Source organism: Pelmatolapia mariae, linkage group LG14 (assembly GCF_036321145.2).
Source record: "Pelmatolapia mariae isolate MD_Pm_ZW linkage group LG14, Pm_UMD_F_2, whole genome shotgun sequence".
In the NCBI taxonomy this organism is placed as follows: domain Eukaryota; kingdom Metazoa; phylum Chordata; class Actinopteri; order Cichliformes; family Cichlidae; genus Pelmatolapia; species Pelmatolapia mariae.
This window is the reverse complement of record NC_086239.1, coordinates 23,394,557-23,418,545: the sequence shown is the minus strand read 5'-3', so window position 1 is coordinate 23,418,545 and position 23,989 is coordinate 23,394,557. Positions and strand designations below refer to the sequence as shown.

The 23,989-nt window shown below is 40.6% G+C and overlaps 3 protein-coding genes across 4 annotated transcripts in view; 2 read left to right on the top strand and 1 right to left on the bottom strand.

Annotated features, from left to right (window-relative positions):
• Positions 1–1,003: 1,003 nt before the first annotated feature.
• On the bottom strand, positions 1,004–4,058 carry dnajc30b (DnaJ (Hsp40) homolog, subfamily C, member 30b). Its single transcript, XM_063494204.1, has one exon. It carries the CDS (start codon positions 4,050–4,052, stop codon positions 2,925–2,927), a length of 1,128 nt encoding a protein of 375 aa, XP_063350274.1. The 5' UTR covers positions 4,053–4,058; the 3' UTR covers positions 1,004–2,924.
• A 1,246-nt stretch (positions 4,059–5,304) lies between these two features.
• On the top strand, positions 5,305–11,515 carry bud23 (BUD23 rRNA methyltransferase and ribosome maturation factor). Its single transcript, XM_063493496.1, has 12 exons — positions 5,305–5,447; positions 5,757–5,794; positions 6,626–6,721; positions 7,405–7,487; positions 8,812–8,908; positions 8,999–9,095; positions 9,174–9,224; positions 9,337–9,422; positions 9,627–9,672; positions 9,759–9,820; positions 10,514–10,603; positions 10,793–11,515. The coding sequence occupies exons 1-12, from the start codon at positions 5,400–5,402 to the stop codon at positions 10,845–10,847; spliced, it is 849 nt and encodes a 282-aa protein (XP_063349566.1). The 5' UTR covers positions 5,305–5,399; the 3' UTR covers positions 10,848–11,515.
• A 1,846-nt stretch (positions 11,516–13,361) lies between these two features.
• Positions 13,362–23,989, top strand: part of LOC134640920 (syntaxin-1A-like) — a 76,396-nt gene continuing 65,768 nt past the window's right edge. Inside the window, exon 1 of one of the 2 annotated variants that reach the window (XM_063493017.1) lies at positions 13,362–13,681. In XM_063493017.1, the coding sequence (XP_063349087.1) occupies positions 13,652–13,681 (30 nt within the window). In that variant the 5' untranslated portion in view covers positions 13,362–13,651. The remainder of the gene's footprint in view (positions 13,682–23,989) is intronic. The other variant, XM_063493016.1, reaches the window with a different exon arrangement.

Genomic DNA, 23,989 nt, shown 5'->3' with positions numbered 1-23,989 from the left:
AGTTCAGGCAGGTAACAGACTTGAGAGTTTCAACAAACATATTCTCATAAAGTGCCGAAAGTAACACAGAGACAAAAAGAGACCTACTTATGAGTCTATCTGTGTTAACAGAGGTATGAAAACTCATATGTACCGTGGGTTTGCTCTCTGTTTGTTTATATTTAACGTAACCACCCACCTTTATTCTATAATTAAGCTCTACGGCTGACATAAAATGACCTGCCATACTTTCATGCTCCCCACGTAGACTCATCAGGGTGGCCAGTGATCTCAATTTAAAAAGCCACAGTTTACAAATGTTTGACTTATGCTAGACAACAAGTTAAAGACATGAGTCAATATTTGTAGTGCTTTTATGTCTTTAATATGTTACAGCTTGCATGCATTCATACTCACACAAAGAGCCTCGGGGAGCCCGTCAGGCCTCCAGCTGTAACCTAGTGATCATTTCATTGTGCTCAGATGCCCTCTACAGGTCAGCTCTTGTAACATTGGGAGGGACAAACACGGGTGCTCTGTGCACAAAGTATTTAAGTAGTAAGTATTTTCCTGCAAACACCAATGCAGTATCATATAATGCATTTTTTCTATTATTAATTTCTATTCATGAGGACATGATACAGTTATCTCACAAGGAAAAAGAATCCTGGATTCAGGGCCAAACTAAAATGTAATTGCTTCTAAGCTAACTGCAGTGCTTTCAACTCACAGCGAGAATACAAGAAGGGTTTGAGTTCTTTGGCCGGGGACTTTATCTCTGTACCTTTATAGGTTCTCTCCCTTTACACATGCATGTTAGAGTAACGTGCAATTCTAAATTGGTCATAGGTGTGAATGTGAATATGAGTGCTTGTCTCTCTGTGTTAGCCCGCCGTGTTGTTGTCCTCTGCTTCCGGCAGTTGGAACAGACTCTGCTCTGATGCTGAATCAGTTAGGAAGAAAAGGGATGCACTGCACAGTTTTATTGTATTTTTGGTACTGCAGCTTTCCTCACACATAATAATCGACTTTAAATTTTAATTTTACAATACATAAACATATTTACACTGAAATACATGGAAGGAGGTGCAAGTATGTGGATATTGCTACTAATAACAGCTTAATCTTATATGGAAACTTGTTTTTGCCACTGAAAAGTCAAAATAAGTAACAAGATTGTAACTTTAAATTTTGACTTACGTATGGCAAAAAATATATATTTTGTACCAAATCCCCCCCCCCAGTGGGACAAAAAAAAGATTCCATAATCTTCAAATTTTACTAAAGTGATTTTTCCACATTACAGAGCTGGAGTATAAGGAAGGCCAAAGGAATTGTGCATTATTCAGGAAGTAAAAGTTGAATGATCTTCGTCCTTTTGCAGAAGTTTGATAGACAGAAATCAACCTGAACCCCCAAAAGCTGTCTGCCTGCTACTACAGAAAATAGTATAGGTGCTAGAAAGGCTAACCCAAGTCTATGCCAGGTACATGGTTTGCAACATGTTTATAACATGTTTCTACACCTATTTCATAGATGCACAGAAAAGAAAAAGAGTCCAAAGAAGTCAAAGCTCCAGCAACATGTGCAGTATAAAGAACAGCTTTGTGACTTTTACCAGCCTGCTGCCTTCATCAGGGTAATTTTAATACTACAGGTGTTGTTGGAGCTTTGACCTCTTAAGACATAAAAACATGAAATGAGGTAACGAGGACATCACCCATACACTGAGTGTATCAGGGGTGTCAAATGCAGGGCCCTGGTAACACGAACCGTTACACAACAGGACAGCAGCGACATCTTTAACTTGTTCATAAAATCCACAAACATCACTGTACATGAGTGAAAATGGGTCAAAGTTATTGTTGCTTTTGTTAGTTACAACAGCTACATGTGAAGGTTTTGTGCTTTTGCAGGTCCACTGTGGTGTTTAATGCGGGTTTCGCTCCAAACATCCCACTGTGGATCAAAATGGGCTGCCGGTGACTACAATGACTTTGACACCCCTGACTTACATTCAAGTCTCCAACCTGTGGGGTGGTTTACAGTTTCCACTGCCTTCGATCCATCGCCTTTCTACACGTGGAGAAACTGAAACATTCAGTTGTTGTCGTACGGAACCGTACAGGATCCCTGCCTGTCTCAACCAGGTTTTGCTTTCTGTAATCATTCCTCATGTTTACACTGGTCATTAAGGACGTGTTCACACCATGTGTGCATAGTGCTCACAATGAACCAATACATACAAAAAAAAAAAAAAAAGGGACATTCAGACAAATGCACAACCTGATTTTCCACTTAGCGTAGGCACAGGTTGTTGGACTTAAGCGATCCTCTTCTTAAATGAACCTTCAAAACCCAGTCTCTTTGTTTCCCTGAAAAGCAGTTCCATGCTGAGCTCAGGCAGATATAGAAATAGTGAGCTGCCAACAAAAGAGCCTGTCTTTCAAGAGGACATCCTCTTTGAAATGGGGACAGCTGAAGGCTCATTTTAGCTTCAGTTTTTTTGAATGGAAGGGGAAAACTGGGGCTTTTGTCCAACATCGCTTACAATAAAAACACATCATGCGTGATTTAAAGGTCAATTCAATGTCCTGTGAACTATTAAAACGAAGCCTGGCCTCTTTTTTGTCATCACTAAGTATGAACAGGAGGAATGACTGTAAAAAGCAAGAACTCTTTTGTTTTTTTTAAATCGAAGACTTGAGAAATGAACCCATGTTTTTAAACAATCAGTATACAGTACAGACATGGAGCCTAACAAGTTGCTGCTTGAAACAGCTTAAATAATCCAAGTGAGACGGTTTGTTTACTCCTGAAAACAAATGAACCTCTTCAGCTGTCAGCAACTGTGCAAACACTTCCCGTCTCCACCTTCTCCTCCTCACCCTGAGAGTCATAAAGTGCAGCCCCAGAAAGGAGCGCCTCCGGCTGCCGCTTCTATTTCAAGGCCCGTTGACATTGATAATAATTAGCCCTGCCATGGCCAGCAGCATTACCACAGCCACCTCCATCATTTTCCTCTGCCTCCACCTGCTATGATGCTTCTTCAGCTCCTCCTCCATCCGCTGCTTCCTGGCTCTCAGGTCCTTCTCTCTCTGCAGCTGCTCCCCGTAGTGAGCCTGATAAAAGGCATCAAAATCAAATATGGCCCTCCCTCCAGGTTGGGAGAACTGTCTGGCTCTCTGCTGAGGCTTTTGTTGGGAGCCCGTGGATCTGCTGGAAGCCTCCTTACTGGAGGGTCTGCCTGCATTTTGGATGTCTGCCTGGCTCAGGATGCCGCGGTCGTACTTCCTCCTCAGGCTGATGTTTCCCAGCACGGTGTAAGCCTCGCTGATATCAGAGAAGCGCTGGGTGGCCTCCTTGCTCCCGGGGTTCTTGTCAGGGTGGTAGATGAAGGATTGCTTGTAGTAAGCCGTCTTGATCTGAGACTGCGTGGCACTGAGAGACACTTTGAGGATGTCATAATAGGCAGTCCTGCTCCTGTGCAGCAGAGGAGCGTCTTCTGAGCTCCAGCTGTAGCTTCTAGCTGCTGTGAAACTTGACTTCAGGGCGTCAGGGAGCAGATTGAGACATCTCAGTCCGTGTCCACTTCCCAGCCTGTCTGATCCAGGATCTGCCAAGATGAAGGTAAACGTGAAGAGAGCTCGGCGCTGTTGGGGGGACCTGAAGGCGTCAGGGTGGATGGAGACAGCTGCTGTCGTCCACAGTCTCATCCTGCAAAGCAGCAGCTTCTTCTGGAGGAAAAGAGCAGCTTTATGAGCTCGCAGGCTCCCCATGTTTTCTAAAAATTCGGTGAAACCGGAGGCAGCCGCACTCTCCAACACCTGACTCCCGCTTTCCTTCACTGTGGAAACTTTCTCTGACCTGAGAAGTGTTTCTGTGCTTTCTGAAGCTGACTGAACTGCACGTCCACACTGGACTGATTTCTCTGACACCCGACCGGAAGCGAAGGCATGGTTTGTTATAAGACACCCGGGACTTTCTCCGGGGCACACGGCTCGACTCTGGCTGGTTTTGAAAGCAGACAGCCGGTAAACTCCGTTCCCCAGCCTTTGACCGACCTCTGCCATTTTACCGAGCAGGGGCCGGAAAACAGCTGCAGCATCCGGCGCGTGAGAGAAAGAGGACCCAATCAGAGTCAATGTTTACAGGAAGTAGTCAAACACAATCGACCAATCATTTAGCAGAGCACCAGCAACATAAAGATCAACATTAACACTTTATTTCTCGTGTAAAATTAAAGGAAATTAGGACAATTGATTATCTTTATCTTCTAAAATGTAAAATATAGTTAAAACATTTTAGAGAGATTTAATTTAAGTCCTCTTCTTTTACTGAAATGACAATTCCTTATTCTTAAAACTGTATTTTTATTTTCTTTTGTAATGTAAAAGACAGAGTAGCTACCCATACAACAGCGTCAATATAGAGGCACAACCTTTGATAAGATAATTCCAACTTTGTTACTGTGTGATTAATTAAACGTGAATTTTATAGAGGAAAGGGTTTCTATCTCTCTGGATGCAAAGTAAGACGGACAAGAGGATTTCATGAATGAATTAGTTTCTGCATAAAGTTCCTGCTTTTGTTGGAGTCAAGAGGAATGAGAACCTGGATAAAGGTGCAAAAAAATAGACAATAAACATATCACAAAGATGCAGCACGATGAACAGATATATTAAAAAATAAACAGTTGGTGATGATATGACCATAATTAGTGATTATAATAATGTAATAAATATAGTATTAAAAATATGGCAATAAATCTGATTTAAATCTGATTTTTTTTCATTACAGTTAATCTACAAATATTATTCAGAGATTTATCTCAAAATGTTGCCCTCTCAAAATCAACAGCAATAATAAAAGAATGTCCTAGATTAAAGTCGAAAGATCCAAGATCCAGATTTTAAGTTGAAGTAGTAAGTATTGCAAATCTGCTACGAAAATAATGTATGAGTATTGGGACCACATTCAGAATAAAGTATTAGTCGTTTTTTTCTAACAATTTATTCTCAATTAATTAATTAATTAATTAATTTAATTCCAGTTCGACTTCAATCTATTTTTTTTACTAGCATTTCTAATTTTGAGAATTAAGTCAAAATTTGAGATAATAGTACTATGTTAGGATCAAAGTAAAAATCTATATTATTAATAAAAAATGATCTTTTCATATGTTTTTATTTATTTTATTATTATTATTATTTTTTAGAAAGCTTAGGGTGGTCGGCACGGCAGGTCAGAGGGTGGCAGTAAAGCGCTCCAACGTTCCAAACGGTGCAAAAGAAGAAGAGGCGTGCCGTCGCTTGTGAATGACGTCAACATAATTCACGTGTGGGTCTTTTGCTACCAGGTAGCTTGTTTATAAAGTAAAATTACTCCCGTAACATAACGACTGACAAGGAGAAGCGAGCATGGCGTCCAGCTGTCGACGACCCGAACACTCAGCTCCCCCAGATGTGGTCAGTCGGACGGTTTATTGTGTTTTTTTTAGCTTTTGTTTTCTGACGGTGCTTCTTCTACAGGAGCATTTTAAATCTGTAAATGGCTCTTTAAAGGCCTCCAGCTGAAGCAGCTTTAAAGACATGGTTTAAATGGTTGTTTAGTGAACATGAGTCGGTTATTTATTTTTTTCAAAGGATGTGATTTGGTGAGCTTTGTGTTGGTCTGGTTTAAATGATGCTTGAAGCACCAGAGAAGCAGCTGCAGGGTTGTAGGAGTAAACTGAGGTGTTACTGATCTGTCAATCTGATGTGCTCTAATCTCTGCAGTTCTACAATGAAGAGGAGGCCAAGAAGTACTCGCAAAAGTGAGTGTGGATGTAACGATACTATGTTTGTGACTACGTTACATGTTTATATGTAACACACAGCTCTTTTTTTTATCCAGTGTCTCAGTGTCTCTGGCCTTTGACATAATTAAACTGTGCGCTTCATTTAGTTTTTGTTTAGGGTTGCATTTCTAACATAGAGAATCTAATCTCAGTAGTTTTATTCCAACCCTTTTACTGTCCGCTGAACTTTATATATACATTCTGTATATGATTGAGACACTTCATTTAGTAAACCATTTTTATTCTGCCTTCATGGCTTCTTGACTGCTATTTTTTTATGTTTAACTGGAAAGCGTTTGGTTTTAGGACTAAATGAGCAATCCGTTAATCTGTATCAAACCAGGTACAGTGGGTTGATAATGAGAACTCATTAGTTGCACCTCTGGGTGAATGCTCATTACTGCACAGTTGTTCAGTGTATAAATTAATTTGAAGACCTCAGGAAAGGATACATTTTCTTGACTAAATTTAAAGATGCCCCGTGTTTAGCCTCTTTCATCCCACCTTGGCTAACTTACTTTGATGTGGGACACTGACCAAAGATTCAAACACCTAAAAGTCCTTTAGGTCAAACATATAACAACTTAAAGAGGCTTTGTTTGTGGTTGTCATGTATGAACCACCCTTCCTCTTCCAAATCAGATGGATTTACAGTAAAACAGAATAGAGAACAGTTTTATGCCTGTCCGTTAGCAGCAAGTTGCCTGATTTTGTGTTCATAAGCGAGAAAATTAAGTTAGCATATGCCAAAAAATGTTTTAATAATATAAAAGATCTGAAATCTTGTTGTGTTTTGTTGCTTCTTAGCTCTCGCATGATTGAGATCCAGACCCAGATGTCAGAGAGAGCTGTGGAGCTTTTGAGCCTGCCAGAGGGACAGCCCTGCTTCTTGTTGGATGTTGGGTGAGTGAGTGGCTGAATTTACTTGTAGCAAGTACATTAAGTTAGAGATGTAACATGGTAGTACATATTTACTCTTAACAATAAAATGAAAAGGCTCATCAGTAATCTAAGCAGTGCTTTGACAGGTAGATGCATATTGGCAGTACTGTTGCATGAATGAATGTACGTTTAGAACTAGCTCCAATCAAACTTTATTGAATTCTTTATTAGTAATGGAAAAAAAAGAAAAGAAAAAAGAAGTAAAGCATTTAAGGAAATCCCTGAAAAATTGAGTTTTGAGAAACTGGCATTTTCCAATACAGGAAGCATTTCCAAGAACTAGGAATATTCTTGTGATTTGACTAAAAGGAGCAGGGTCTAAATCAAGTTTCTGGGATATTATCTTTATCCTCCAAGAAGCCTCTTGCTCAGGGGATGGCGCAGTGCTTTTAGTCTAAAAACTTGGGAGGTGGGGGATGTAAACGTTTATGATTGGCTGTGGAGGGTTTTGTACCTCCCGGATTTGTTTTAAGCACCATTTCTTTCGTGGTACTTAAAGGTGGAAATGTGGCAAAAGTCAGAATGTCTGCTGGTGTTGTAGAAAAGTCATTGTTTTGAGTTTTAGTTTGAACATAACTCATTGTTATGTGACACAGTAATCTGATGTATTTGTGATGAGAAACAATCTGGTCTGTGCCTCTCAGGTGTGGCTCCGGTCTCAGCGGAGATTACCTGTCAGAAGAGGGACACTATTGGGTCGGAGTCGACATCAGCACCGCGATGTTGGGTTCGTTTGACACTCAAACTTTATATCAGTCATGATATACGGAATATATCATTAAAAATTTGTACATGTGCAGCTAAATACTGGCATATTCTAACACACCTGAAGGAAATGAACAGTCAGCCTCCTGTTTTATTGATGTCCGTGTGTTAAAACTTAATATTTTTCCCAACATATTGTGCCAAAGCTTGATTATATTCCAAAAATATTCATAAAGTCTGGCTGCAGACTGGAACTAGATGAGTTAAAGGAAGACATTGTTAGCTTCAGGACATCCAATACATTCACACACTTATAGGTAGTCATAAAACTAGAGTATAAAATGCATTCACCTAGTATCTTTATTAGCTACACTTGTGCTAAGGTGCTGGAAATGTCCCTCGGAGTTTGGTCCATATTGATATGATGGCGTCACACAGTTGCTGCATATTTGTTATCTGTACATCCATGATGTGTCAGTAGATGGTACAGTGTGGTTGTAAATGAATGGACAGGGTCAGCAACAATACTCAGACAGTGGTTTTTAAACAATGCTCAGTTAGTACTAAGAGGCTCAAAGTGTTCAAAATCATATATCCCCACCACAATACACCACGAGCAGTCTAAACTGTAAATACAAGGCAGGAGGGATCCACGCTTTAATGTCATTTAGGCCAAATTCTGACCGTACCATCCAAATGCTGCAGCAGAAATTGAGACTCATCATCACCAGGCAGTGTTTCTTAAATCCAGTTTTGGTGAGCTTATGTACATTTTAGCCTCAGTTTTCTGTTCTTAGCAGACAGGTATGGTACCCGGTGTAGTGGTCTGCTGGTGTAGCCCATCTGCTACAGCTCAGACGCGTTGTGCGTTTCAAAATACTCTTGATTTACTGTTGCTTTTCTATCAAGTCCAAGCAGTCAAGCCATTCTCCTCTAACTTCTACAGGATGTTTTAACTCTGAACTGCTCCTTATTGGATATTTTATTTTTCTGACCTTTCTTTGCAAACATTAGAGGTGGTTGTGTGGGGAAAATCCCAGCAGTTTCTCAATACTCACACCAGCCCTGATGACATCAACAAAAATGCTTAATTCAAGTCACTTAAATCACCTTTCTTCCCAATTCTAATGCTTAGTGAACTTCAGCTGATCTTCTTGACCAGGTCTACATGCCTAAATACATCGAGTTGCTGCCATGTGATTGCCTAATGAAATTTAAGCCTAAAGTTTATTTTAAGCATGATAACAGATCCAATATGTGGTTAAGGTTGGTTGTTTTTTGTGCATTTATGTCACCACAAGAAATACATAAACTCTAAACAAATGTAATTCTCTTCTGTGTGACAGATGTTGCACTGGACAGAGAGGTGGAAGGAGACCTCGTACTGGGAGACATGGGCCACGGGATGCCGTTCAGACCTGGTACCTTTGATGGTTGCGTCAGGTAAAGAACAAAGGATGCTTATAAGTCAGGCTCTTCCTGGGAATTTTGAATGATTTGTGACCCCTTTAAAAAACTCTTTTTCTGTTTCAGTATCTCTGCCCTGCAGTGGCTTTGTAATGCAGACAAAAGGACGCACAGTCCCCCAAAGAGACTCTACACCTTCTTTAGCACTCTGTACTCATGTCTGGTAAGATTTTAATCACTCAAACATCCAGGAAGCTTATTTTTGATGAAAGCATTTTATAACCTCTTTTTGCTCTTTCAGTCAAGAGGCTCACGTGCAGTTTTTCAGCTTTATCCTGAGAACTCAGAACAGGTAAAAGGGGGAAAAAAAACCTTTGTGTTTCCATGAAGGCTCTGTGTCAGCAGAGGAACACCCTGAAGGTTTCTCTTCACTCACTTACCACCTTCCTCTTTTCTCTCCAAAGCTCGAGCTGATAACAACACAGGCCATGAAGGCAGGTTTCAGTGGAGGCATGGTGGTGGATTACCCCAACAGCGCAAAAGCAAAAAAGTCAGTATTTACTGGAAGTGGCTCCTTTTTATTTTGACGTCTGCAATCGATTCCTTCCTAATAGGCTGTGAAATTGGTAGCAGGGTGCTTACAACACAGGGCTAATTAGAACAGGGGGACTTGGCTGCATGATGAATGATTACATATTGGAGCTGTTTGGCTGGTTTACGTTTTCTTACACACACGCTTCCTGTTTATCTCCAGGTTCTTCCTGTGTCTGTTTGCCGGCGTAGCAGGAGTTCTTCCCAAAGTAAGAAAAGCTGTGGATGTTGTGGGTTGCTGCCTTTTGTTTCAGCCAGATGATGATCATGTTAATGTCTTTTTCCTGTATTTCAGGGACTGGGATCAGAAACTTCAGACAAAGCTGTTCCAAACCAGGTTCAGTACTCAGGACAAAGGTAAAGATGTCCACTGCAGGCCGATGCTGCCTACCCTGAGCAATTAGACTGTATGCATGGTTGACATAACAGCTGTTAATTCAGTTTATTTCAATCTCTGGTGTTTATACAGCTTTTTTGTGTGTTTGTATTTCATGTAGACATATGCAATGTGTTTCAGCCCAAGGCCACATGAGTGTTTTCTAATGTGTTTTTCTGCTGATTGTTCATTGTTGACTGCCGAAGGAAAGAATGTATGGGATTTTAACAACCTTACATTTTTTTTAATTTCCCGTCTGTGTGGTAGTAGCTTTCAAAGGATTTGCTACATCTCTTTTTTTCTGCAGCAAACAATATGATCAGTAAAGATGAATGATGTTGGGGACTGTTTGCTACAGCTGTAATTTATTCTCATCAGGATAATTGGTGATTTGCTTATGATTTGTGATAACGCAGCCGTATAAATCATCCCATTTATTACTTTGCATTAGGATAGTGAACTGGTCTCAGCTTTGATGAGTGCAGGTTCAGTCTTACCTGCCTTTATGAAGCCAAAAGACCAAAAGAAATGACAGAAAGGGTCGTTGTCCTGCTTGACTTAAAACCGTGTCAGGCAGGTTTTCCTCCCTTTTACAGAGTAAGACTCAAGTGACTGGATATGTGAGATGTTTTGCATCTAATGCTAAGTATTAATATTCATTTGTCGCTGTGAAGATGTCGTTTCAGAAACATGAAGGGAAAATCACTGAAGAAGGGCCGAGACTGGATCCTGGAAAAGAAGGAGAGGAGGAGGAGACAGGGACGGTGTGTGCATGAGTGTATTTTCAACTCTTAGAGGACAAAAAATTGAATTCATTATACCGAGCTTAAAGCTCTGAATGTCGTAATGTACTTAGTTTAGCTTTAACTGGATTTTACCTTTTATTGCCTGTATTTTATAATGCACCTTAACTGGCTTCTCTCTGTCTCTGCTGTGTGTTTGTTAACCTGCAGGGAGGTTCGAGCCGACACTAAATACACTGGACGTAAGCGAAGACCTCATTTCTAGCTCTGACTCATGCAGCTGCGCCTTCATTAGCCCTCCTCTGTAACACACACACACACACACACACACACACACACACACACACACACACACACAGAACCACCTCTGGAACTGCAGAGTGTTTGGACTCTGATTTATTTTTCAGCTCTTTAATTCAAGTGGATGTGATGCAAGAGCAAAATGCAATTACAGCCAGTCGTTTTTATATTTGGTCGAGTGTTCCTCGCCAAAAGCGGTGAGATTGCACTCACAATGTTCAGTTTGGCTGGAAGTACATGAACAAATGTGTGTGTACTCGCAGCTGGTGGCAAAAACCACAGTGAAGAAAAAGCAAAACAGTATAAATAAATCAAAGCAATTTTATAAGTGGCCATATCTTTGTGGTTTATTGTATTATCTGCAATGTTTTCTCAATTAAAACTATACAAAAATGTATTAAGGTTGTTTAATTATTTATTTTTAGCTCATAAAAGAAATTGAAGAAAGAGCCACAAAATGAATTTACCTTTATTAGGGAGCTATGATAATAAAAATGACTTAATAATGAAAAAAATGGTAGTTAATCAGGTTAAAAAGAAAGAAACTTCAGGAGCTTCGTTTACAAGGGAGAAACTGAACCAGCCTTGTTTGGAATGGAGGGAAATTGTTTCTTGCAGCTAAGAAAAAATAAATTTTTGTGCACAAGTTTTAAGTCACCCCTCATTTTGCATATTTTGTTTCCAAGGAGCCAGACTTTCTTGAGGTTTTGAAGTGGTCTTCTGTTCTCCAGGCTTTCTGATTGTCTTTTGGGTCTTTTTTGGACACTTGGCATTTCTTTGCTTTTGTTTAGCTTTTTGAATCCAGCCCTTTTTATCTGACCACTTTCAGAGTGATGTTTTTTTTTTTTTTTAATGCTGACCTATAAATCATACAAGCATAAAAAGGCATCTAATTCAAGAGATGACCCAGTGTTTTGTCTGTACATAACAGACAAGTTGGCAAAGAACCAATTTTATATTTGTTACTGGCAGCCCATTGCAAAAAAACCCCAAACTTAAAATGTGTTCCCATTTCTTTAGCTGAATCTATGAAGAACATCAAAGATAACAGTTTGAGAGGCAAGTAGATTCCCCGTAAAATGTTCTACGCATAAAAAAAACCTATCTGCAGCACCATCTGACAGTCATGTCCTTATAAAAATTGGGCTAGGATCTAACACAGGAGCTACTGTTTGCTGAAGCTTCATCAGAAGCTCAGTGGAAAGGTGGCAGTCGAGAAGTTGTTCTTAGGTAAAGGAAATGGGGAGAAAAGGGTGTGGTATGCCAAATTACACAAGGATAGTCATCAGTATGTACGGAGGAGGTCAGGAGAGACGCACAACAGTGAATGTCTACAGCAGTCTGTAAAACGTGGTGTTGGCGATTTTGTCAAAATTGATGAAATTATGAACGCAGAAATGTACTGTGAGATTTTGATCCAGCGCGCAATATCATATGGAAAGCCTCTGCTTGGCAGTAGCTTCATTTTTTCAGCATAATGGTAAACCTTAACATACTTCTAATAAAGAAAACAAACCTGGATAGAAAAACACACAATGGAACACTTATCGGTCATGGATTGGCCTCCCCAGAGCCCGGAGCTCAATTTTACTGAAGCAGCGTGGGAACAACTTGACAGAGAACAAAACAAAAAGGCAGCCAGCATCCAAAAGAAGAGCTTTGAATGTGATTTGAGAAGCTTGGAGAACTATTCATTGAAGACTCCTTAAAGAAATTACAAGAAAGCTGCCTACGAGAGTTCAGGCTGTGTTGAAGAATAATCGTCGTCGTACCAACTATTGACTTTGAAGTTTGTTAAAATTGTACAAGCTCGGTTTTTGTTTTATATACAGTATTTCACATTTCAATAAATTGCTGCACCATTTTCCTGGCAAAATGTTGGCACCATTTTTAGTGGTATATGGTACCTGCAGGGATTCTGTGCCTGGAAAAGACCAGAGACTCAGACTCCAGCCCACCCAAGAGTTGAATAAATGCTTAAGAAAAAACAGCTGGAGGATTGTGATGTCAAAATTTTTACTAATACAGATTTATTTTTAATGTCTCTTTAGACCTTGTCTTTATTTTCATTTGCTCAGGAAACAACAAATATTGACTAAAGGAAAAAAAAGCTGGATTGTTGCAGTGAGATTGAGTTTATCAAGCATCTACACACACAAAAAGAAATTCTTTGAATTATATTTTCTCAAATGGAGCTTTAAATACAAAAATATTTTATTGAAGGCAATATATCTGGGTCATTTCGAGCTCCTTGTACTGTTGCCATATCCGTCTGTTTCGACAGGGGTCGCTGTTCGCTTTGGCACAATGGAAAGTACCTGGGCGTTATCTCTGAACCTGCTCAATTGTTAACCAGAGTCAACACAATTTCCCCCCTTTGGTTTTTGTGTCAAACTAGCCTTCATGCAGTCGGACTAAATATTCAGCCAAAATAATAAAAGAGCTCCGAAAAGAATAAAGAAGAAAAAACAATAAAGTCAATTAGTCCGGATTGAGGAAGTTGTGGGTGTGTAATGGGTTAACGGCGGAAGGCCTCGCCTCACCTTTATTGCGCGTCACCCAGCTCTGTAAAGTGGTCTCACCATCCCAGCATCCGAACCGAAGGGGGAAAATCACCGCCTCTTGCTGCCGCCAGACGCGCCTCTTCCTCTCGGTCGAGCTCACGTCTACCCGTCGGTCTCCGCCCCGCCGCTCCATCACCGTCACATACACCCAGAAGACAACGGGAACTGAGGGAATAACGGCAATTTACCGGCGAAACGGGGAATCATGAAGGACCGCATGCAAGAACTTAGACATGTAAGTTTGTGTTTGTGTGCTTTCTGCTCAGCATCCACCTGTTAATGCGAACGGACGGGCTTTTTTTATGGAGCGATGTGTGCTCAGAAAGCTCCTGGCCACAGAGCGAGGTGCGCGGAGTGAGCAACAGTTGTGACTCTCGGGTTCTGATGGAGGCTCAAATGTAACGTTTTATTGTAGGAAACGAGCGCGTATTGCTGCCATGGTTTGCTGTGCGTAAATCAGGATGAAGCGCAGCAGACAGGAATGGTTTTAGATGTTAAAAACAAAGTAAAAGTCTTTTTCTCAATGACCACTTTGATCTTTTTGTCAGTGTTGTAAAATCAGTTTAAAGGCTCTTTGGTGCTAAAGAAAGGGTCATCGGCTAAGACTTTGTACTTAATAGCATTAAATCTTTCTGGTGTCGCTGATTAATCCACTGCTGGTTTCCTTTTAGGCATTTTTTTAAATTGTAAAATCATTCGGAATTTAAAGGTGTTAGATAACAAATATGTGCACTCTATGTGGAAATATGCCACCAGTGATTTTAATTAATGTGTGCAGTGTGGTTTGATCGATCTGGCCAACTATGGGTGTGTGACTCGAGTGGGGAAATTGGTCCCAGCTCGCCTATTCCACCTGTGAAATGTCCGCCCTCTGCGCGTCACAGGGGTCTTATCCAAGAACCTTTAACCACCAACAACAAGGAACACAACGTTTTGTCTTTCAAACCCCTGCAATGTGCTTTATTAGGGATGTAGTCTTGTGGATATGAACTCCGACATCATTTATTCTTACCGCTGATGAAAAATAAAGCCTTGAAATCTTGAATTGTACCCTTTGACTTTCTGCCAGCTGTTTTTTTTTTTTTAAACAATTTTAATTGTTTATTAAAGCTAACGTGGTAACAAGAAGACGTGTGATTGGATGGCTAACAGGTTTTTGGCTTGACTGATACAGAAGTAAAGCCACTGAGTAGCATCCTCCACAGGAATGTTAGTTTCAGCTTCATATAAGCTACTTTCTGTGTGTGTGTGTGTGGTGGTGGTAAAGTGGCCATTGTCAGATCTGGGTAATTGGCAGTTAAGCTGAGGAGAGGGGAAACAATTTGCAGCTCTTCAGCTTTCAGTGAAGATCTAGCTATGAATTGGTCACAAGGGAGACAACCCAGCCTTGCCAAGTGTGTGTGTGTGTTCGTTCAAGAGAGGCGTGCCTTCAGCCTGCCATGCTATGTCTTTGGAGTGCTGGAAAGATGCAGTTGTATAATTGAGAAAGAGAAAGATGGAGAAATAGTCCAAATCTTCCTCACCAGCTTCAGTGTGAATCATCAGCCAATCCACAAACACCCTGATTCTGTTTTCTTTCATCATTTTTGATCATATCCGTCGTGTCTGAGAAATGGCAGCTGGAGAAGCTCAGCCGGACCTATTTCAGACAAACTGCACCAAATAAAATTGGAATAAATTGCAAGTCACAGACAGCTACTTCCCATCAGCATTAGATTAATATTGGTTTCCTCTTCAGCTTCAAGTTAATGCGGCTTCTTGATTCTCATCTGTCTCTGAAGGGCCCACTATAGATGGGATTGTGTCAAAAACTGAACAGTAAGCAGTGACAGTAATTTAGTTTCTGATTACATTATAGTTACTTTAAACTCATTTTTATATTAAATATATTTATAACAAGTTTCCAGGACCCAAGATCTTGTGTGGCTGACCAATCGTATAGACGAAAGATATTAGTATAATAATAGAAAAGCGAAGAAACAATTATCAGTCGTATTTATGTGATAAACGATCCATTTTTAATCTATCAGCGCTCTGACTTTTTCAGAGCTCCAGCTTTAGTGTAGAGATGTATTTAGAGAAATGTTTTCCAGACCTTTGCACTTAAGTCTGCTGAGCTTGAGAGCTTGGTCAGTTTATTGCCAACACTTAAGCTCAAGAACAAGAACTTGTAGCCTACTCATTGGTTTGTTTAGCACCCAGTACCTGAAAATAGCTCTGCAAATAACTGCACTTTTTATATTTCTCCTCTCAGGTGGACAAGATGGGAGAAGATCAAGTTCTATACTGTGCATGCTGATAAACCCACCTCTTGTGGCTTTTCATTATTTTTGCTTTGGATTTTCTATTTCCACTGTTGTATTGGTTTTAATGAGATTTGGGAGTTTCGGGAGGCCCTCTAAGAGCCGCCACCTTAACACTAGGGGAAATCTTGGATTCCCATGACCCCAGGAACTTTTACTTCAAGATCTCTGTGGACTAGCAGCATAACAGAACATCCTCGCTTTGGGAATAGAAACTAGAGGAACTCATGATGAGCACCCGCTAGTGACTCAGTCAGTATTGCAACCTATTTAGGCTTAAGTACATTAGGGAAGACATGTGGAGGTTTCTTTCTTAGCCAGCAGCCACCACAACATAAACCTACATAGAGTACTGTGCAGTTGTCTTAAATCACCACTAATTTCTTTATATTTTGTTAGGAAAGTGAGAAATAGTTGCAGCAATTTATTGAAATGTGCAAACATACTTGGAAGAGACACAGTCTATAAAGTAAAAACAGAGTTGTAGCTAGCTTGACAGTCTGTATTTGGTATGATCACCTTTTTTCTTCAACAGCCTGAACTCTCTTTTCTTGTAATTTCTTTAAGTAGTCTTTGGGTACAGTTGCAGTAGCTCTCCGGGCTTCTTCAAGGACGTTCAAAGCGCTTCATTGGATGTTTGCTGCCTATTGTTCTGTTCTGTTCTGTCAAGATGACAGTGTGTTTGGCATCACTGTCATGCTGAAAAATGAAGTTGCTGCCAATCAGATGCTTTCCAGATAGTACCTCATGGTGCATTAGTATCTCATGGTACTTTTCCTGTGTTCATAATTCATCCAATTTTGACACGCTCTCAAACAGCACTGCCTGAAGTGCAACCCCAAAGCATGACACAGCCTTTACCGTGTATGGCTCCTGACCTTCTCTGTACATACTGACAACAATTTGAACCAAAGATTTCAAATTTGGCTTCGTTGCTCCATTTGACATGGTGCCACTGAGTCCTTTGCACATGTGTCAATAAATAGATGTGCATATTTCCCATTTTTTTTGTAGTTGAGCAAGATAACAGATGATGTCTCCAAATCATGAAGTGGAGGGATTTAGCTCGGGGCAGCAGTCTTTTTGCCTAAATGTAACATCTGGAAGTCGGTTGAATCATTTCTCTGAAAAACAACATGAGCCTGTTTTACTATAATTGCAAAGACTAAAGAAATAGAGTGGATTGTGTCCTGTATCTGCTCTGTGTCAGTATTGATCAGAACTATCTTATAGTATTTGCATTTGTTAAGACTTGCTTTGAGAGTTTAATTTAAGAACTTTTGATGATTGCTAAAAGTGTTGGTGTTATCATTTATTTGGACTTTGTGATTACTTCTTCAGTGTAAAATAAGCCAACCCATTCAGCTAGAAAACCTCCCCCATTATATAAGAATTCTTTTTCACATCGAAACAAAGCATATCAGGAGCAAACGGAGGACTTGTGAGCTTTACAGATTTTGTTGCTTATGTGTCTTTGTGTGTGTCACACTGCAAGTTTACTCAGCCATGTGCTCGTGTGTCATTTTGGCAGGAAATTGAGTTTTGCTCATATTTGTGTGAGGGTACAGGTTCTGCTCCAACACTGCCCATATGCACATAAAGCTACTTTATGAGCTCAACACCTGCCTACGACTCTGCTCTCCCAATAACTCGTTAGCTTGCTGCCTAAAGCCGCCTGACTTAATAACAAGGATGGCCACACGGCTTCCTCCCTCCCCTCACCTTGTCCCAGCACTCCCAGTTGGCCCAGCAGTGATTTGGTGACAGATGGTGATGATGTGACGCGTTTGTCAGCCTTCCTCGAGCTCTGAAACCTGAAGGGAAAAACACTGATGAGTTTATTACAGATTTCACACACGACAGGGACTGTTATAAATCAAATGTGATTGTTTATCATTTTGCAGCAGCGAGTTATTCGTTTAGGCCGGCATTATGAGCGCTGCACCTGTAACAGTTAATTTCGCCTTCAGATTTTTTTCCCTGACATTTTATCAGCTCTCTTTTTCTTCAGTCTTGTCATTTGATTGACTGTATCTGCCTCTGTTCCTATCTCTGTGTCTTTAATAGTAAGCCTCTCTTTTCCTTTCTTTCTCTATGTAATGGTGAGTTCGGCCATTATTGCTCTTTGCTCTCTTCCTATCAGTGATTTATCAGATGGCTCCCTGTCCTCCCCTAGATTTTTCCTTTCCTTTATCCCTCCTCACTTCTCTAGGCAGCCTTGTTAGCCACTGTTGGCTCAGGCAGCTCTTTATGTCTCTGAATGCTGGGGCTAATCACTGTCGCTACCTGTTTGGCATTGAAGTGACACATTAACTAATAGGATAGTTGTCAACAAAGCCCATTCGTGTCTTTAAAAGTCTTGTTTTATTTCATTTACCCACCTTTTTTGTTGCATTTTGTTCTGTGTCTTTATCTTTTTTTTTTCTTCTGTCCTAGACCTGAACTTTACTGTTGACCCTTTTTCATTGACACTACCGGCAGTGAGGAAAAAGAAGCCGCTTTGGTGGCTGTTGAACTGAACGCTGATCCTAGGGGGGGTCAGAGGTTTTGTTTGTCGTCATTCAAAGCTTTGAGCCTCTGCAAACTGCAGGGCAAACTGGCTGGTTTCTGCTTGTGACCAACGAATGAGACTTTTCTGTAAAATTATGGGTATGAGGAATAAACTAACGTTGTTATTGCACTATATTATCAGAAAGGCACACAGACTGTCACAAACACATTATTCATTAACAGATAAATGCTGCATAATTGCATTAATGAGCCATGAAATGAGTGTGACCGATCTGGCATTTCACCAGAGACTTGTCTGTCTTTGCAAATGAGGTGACAGTTGCAATGATATCCAATATCTCTTGGCTGTTAATAGACATTAGATATGTGTGAATGGACTGTCGTTTGTACCACTGTTTGCTGAATATTGACTCCTAAAATTAATGCAAATCACCATGTTGCTTGTGGCGTTTTCTGCGTGCCAAAATCATGTTGCTTCTTCTCATAAGGAGAAGCAGCTTCGAAGAGGCATGAGCTAAAAGAAATCCTAATAATAAATAGATGATTCTGTAATCAAACTATTCCCATCTGTTGTGGGAGACTTAGCTTCAGGTCATCTTTGTTACCGCTGCTAAAATTGAATTTTTAATGTGCTGACCTCTCTTTTCTCATCATCTTATAATTAATGGCAGCAGAAGGGCTCTGTAGCTGTGCCGATAACATCTTTTTATCACTGATGTTTCTCTGTGATTAAGGTTGCGAATTGCCATTGTCCTTATTAGTCCCGGTTTAGCTCTGTCTGTATTTGTAGGTAGTTAATACTGTGGTATAATAATATTATAAATCTTGCCAACTTGTGGCTTAACAGATATTTTTAACTAAGTCCTCTGGAGTAAACAATAACATATAACAATATTTGCGCTCACTGTCGTGGACCCTGCAGTTTCCTTTGGTTTCGATTGCTCTTATTAAACACGCTCTCGTCACCTTCTGTCAGATGCCAATTCTGTCTCAGGTAAACACAAGGTGTTTTTCAAGCTTATGTGCCTTGGTGCCTCATCGTTAGCTGTTAATAGCTCATAGACCACTTTCAAAAAGAAGAAAAAGGTCTATGTTAAAGTGTGTATCTGGTTGTAGAGGAGTAAAAATAGATGCTGCCACAGTTCTGTACTGTTTATATCAGCGCTGAAGGCATGAGAACTCACTGCAGTATTCTCCAGAACAATAGATGTCGCCACTCAGACAAAACCTCCAGATCAGCACAGGTATAGCAAAAGAAGACAAGACTGGAAGCAACGAAGTCACAGAGGTTTATTTTTTCCCCTGAGCTTGTATTTTTTTTTTCCCTTCCAGAAAACCTCATCTTTCGAGACTGTTGCAACATCGCCTCTGTATAGCTTCTTTACTGATATATCATTAAAACGGAGAGTTGCACAACCAGCCGAAAAGAACACCAAAGTGCAGCTTGTAGCACTGGATGGGACAGGGGCGGTCAACCAGTCAGAGACCAAGAGCCACTTTTTTTTTTTTTTTTTTCTGTGTTTCCACAAAGAGCCACATCATACACATGGGCACACATGAACATCACCCATCGTTTCCTCCCTCTCTGTCTCTCTCTCACACACACACACGCACAAAAAATACACACATCTCTGCTCAGCCAGATTTATTGTAAATGTCACACACCAACATGATAATGACAGGAATGGACTCCTACAGTACTAAAACCACAGGCCAGTCATTTTCAACAATGAACACTGTGTGCACTGTCTCACACACACAAACTGTCAGTTCAACCGAATCCACAAACAAAAATATAATAATCTGCAATAGCATTTTTCTTTTGCTATGCATGTTGTTTAGTGGGACTTCTGGCATTCCTTGCCTTGAACAATCCTCTTCAAATCTGGATTGTATTCCGTTGTTGCCACTCGAAGCAATGAGTGTCAGTCAGAACAGATCGATGCTTTGATTTCACATGTTTTAGGGTAGAAAACACAGACTCGCAGACGTATGTTGACCCAAACATTGACAGTGTCTTAAGCGCAGCCCATTTGACATTGGGGTATTTTCCATTGGCACACTTTTCCAGAACTCAATGGTCCCTTCCCTTAAAGCAGGTTTCAATTGGTCCTCCTCACAAAGATCGATCAACTCCAACTCAGCCGCAGCTTCATCTGTGACCAGTGTTGGGAAGGTTACTTTTAAAATGTATTCCATTACAGAATACATGCCCCAAAATGTATTCTGTAACGTATTCCGTTACGTTACTCAATGAGAGTAACGTATTCTGAATACTTTGGATTACTTAATATATTATCATGCTTTTTACAACTACGTGAATGTACTATTGCTGTGATTTATTACTGTTACTGAAGGTTCGCGGCTCCGAACCGTAGTAAAGGGACATCTGGCTAATACGGCGGGTTCCGTGTCGGGCTGGTGAAATCCATTTATTTCAACAAAGTAACTGTATTCTAAATACCACCTTTTTAATCGGTAACTGTAACGGAATACAGTTAATCATATTTTGTATTTTAAATACGTAACGGCGGTACATGTATTCCGTTACTCCCCAACACTGTCCGTGACTAGCGGGACTTTCAAACGGCCCGTCTCTGTATTAAATGGTTCAACGAGGAACGTAATCTGTGGCCTTTTCAATTGTAGATCATGGAACCGGGTCACAAAGCTTTCGTGCAAGTTTTCAACCTGCGTTGTATATCTGGCTCTTTGCTTACTCAGGGCGGCGCTGGCGACTTGCCCACTAGCTTTTAGCAGTGTGGGGAAAATGTGTTAAATCTCCCTTTTGAATATGTGTCTTTAACAGCTTCAGTTTGTTGACAAACGCAAACACACTTTGGTCAGGCAGCATTTTTAACTTACCCTGCAGGGTCAGGTTCAGTCTGTCCAAGTGACACAGCTTGTTGACCAAAAAGGCCAGATCCATAATCCACTTGAGGTCCGAGAGCTCGGGATAGTCCTTGTCCTTCTCTTCCATAAACAGCTTCACGGCATCCAAAAGCTCAAAGAAGTGAGAGAGTACCTGGCCTTTTGACAGCCACCTCACAGTGCAGTGGAGTGGCAGGTCACCTGGAAGCCCTTGGTCCAGCTCAGCGATGAGATTCTTGAATTGCCTGCGGATAAGCGCATGTGTGCGGATGTAGTTGACGATTTCCATCCCAGGCTTCATGACGTTATCTAAATTGAATGATTTAGACATGAGTTGCTCCATGTGGATGATGCAGTGGAAATTCCAAAACTCAGGAAAAGTTTGGTCAGCTTTGCACAGCCCCACAAGCCTGTTCATAGATCCCATCATGGCTGGTTCTCCATCTGTGGCTATTGCAGTTAATTTCTTTATGGGCAGATTTGCTTTTCCAAATGCAGCCATCATGGTTTCTTTCACATCTATGCCACAGGTTCTCTCTTTTAATGGCACAATATCCAGGAGTTCTTCTTTGATCACACAATCGTTTGACACAGACCGTGCAAATATTGCCAACTGAGTCTTGTCTTGTATATCACAACTCTCATCCAATGCTAAAATACTCACATGCTTGAAGGTCAGAGTGCAACTGTGATTCAATAGCCGTGTTAATGTCTGATATTCTGTGTTCAACAGTGTGGCGGGACAGTTGGACCTCTGATACCATGCGTTTTAGTTTGTCGTTTTCAGGAGACAAGAGTTCAACAACGTCATTGAGGCATTTTTTAACTAACTCCCCTTCATTGTATGGCTTTTTAGCCCATGCAATGTTCCAAGCCAGCTGATAGGATGTGAGCGTAATGGTCTCTGACCGCTTCGTAAATTTTTGGAAAAACTATCTGCTTTTCTGCCTGACTTTTCAAAGTGGCCAACTCGTGCTTGCAAAGTTCAGTCCTTTTGGAAATTCCTGGTCGATGTTAGCATGGAGTGAGCTGAAGCTGCACTGAAGATTTGAAGCTCAAGCGAAGCGAACGTGCACATTTTACTACAACAACAACAACAACCACCTTTGATATGAACGTAAGAGCCGCATGAAACCAGGCAAAGAGCCGCATGTGGCTCGAGAGTCGCGGGTTGGCCATCCCTGGTTGGTGATCTCACCACCACCACCCCTGACAACCTCCATAACCACCTATGATTTCTTTGGTTGCTAGGAGGTTGCCACGGTAGTCTGGAGTATGCATGGACGACGGTAATAGTGGTACTTTCTGAAGTATCACTATTACCAACGCAAATAACAGACAGTAAAAGTTAAAAAAGTTGTGCCTTACCACGGCCAACACGTTTGGAAAAAGCACAGCTTTTACTTTGAAGGTAAACATTTAGTTTTGTGACTGTTCAGCTAGAAGTAAGCGAATGTCTGCTGGTAGGTGAGTGTGTTCCATATGAACAATGGGCAGTAATCCGCTAATCAAAGCAATTGCAAGGAGGTTTTCAGAGCAGCAAACCTGAAGACTTCTTCCGTTTGCTCCATTCGATGACTGCTCGATGGTCGTCGACCTCACTGTAGGCCTGTGTGACTGGGGCCCGAGACACAAGTTTGTGTTTGGCTTTGTTTCATTTTACTCACTTTTTACTTTTGCTTCCACTAAGTGTTACATTAGTGGTCCTTCACAAGCACCTGTATGTGATGAATTTGGAGTGATAGGCTGATATGAGTATTGCCATAACCTGGTCAGTCGTAGCATCATTATCAAAGAACACCTTTGGTCATCAGGCACGGCTTAGAAATGCGACATTCAACATATTTCTTAGTGTTTTCCTTTCTCTCTGTCGTCTGGGTGTCCCTGTATCTTACTTTGTTTTTCACCTCCTGTTTTATTTTCAAGGGACTTCCTTCTTGTGGCTTTGCTTCCTGCCATCATTATTACCCGACTGAATTCAGTTATGCCTTATTATCTTTCTCCCTGGTTTATATTTTGTCTTTATGCCTTCCCTAAGTTTTTTTTTTTTTTGCCAGTCTGTCGAATCATCAACCTTCCTGTCTTTTTCCTATTTCTGAGTTGAGCTTTCATTATTAACTTTTGGACTCTGTTATTTTCTTTTCTCATAGTTTTTCCTTTGTTGGATTTTTGCTGCTGTGTCCCTGCAGCACTCTTTTAATAAGTTAAAAGTTCATTTTATTTAATTTGCCTGTTTTTGTCTCTCTGTTGTGTTAGTAACTCGGTCCAATTTTCCCCAATTATTGAAAATAGATGTTTTTGCAGAACAGCATCAGTAACTTCTCGGGAACCGCTGAAGCTGTGAATACCATCCTGACACCATCAACTTTTAAACTGATAGAGAAAACTTTCTAGTGAAAACCTTCTCATTTACACATCTGCTGTGTTTCTGTTCATCAGGAATCTTTAAAATCAATATTCATGGATACTTTAGCTTTGTTGTAGACAATAAGTTATCAACCTGTTCATGCTAAATGCTTTTCTGTGTTCACAAGCAAACTGCTTACCGTGACAACTGTTGTTGGGTGCAAAGCAGGAAGCTTAATGTACTCTGTGTGGGTTTTTTTTTTTTTTTTTAAAACCTTCTTTTTGGACATGGAGTCAAACCAGAGCAGTGTAATTATGAGCCTGTTTGTTTGTTTTTTATTATTCTTTTTGATTATTCTCTGTAGATTCATAAGATACCCAAGTAATTTCAGCCACAATAGTGTAATAAATAAAATAAAATGTAACATCAGTTTGGTGTTCATCCCTCTGGGTCCTGATTTTTATAGATAGCAATTGCTATTTCTTTAGAGAAAGAGAAGAGTGATACCACC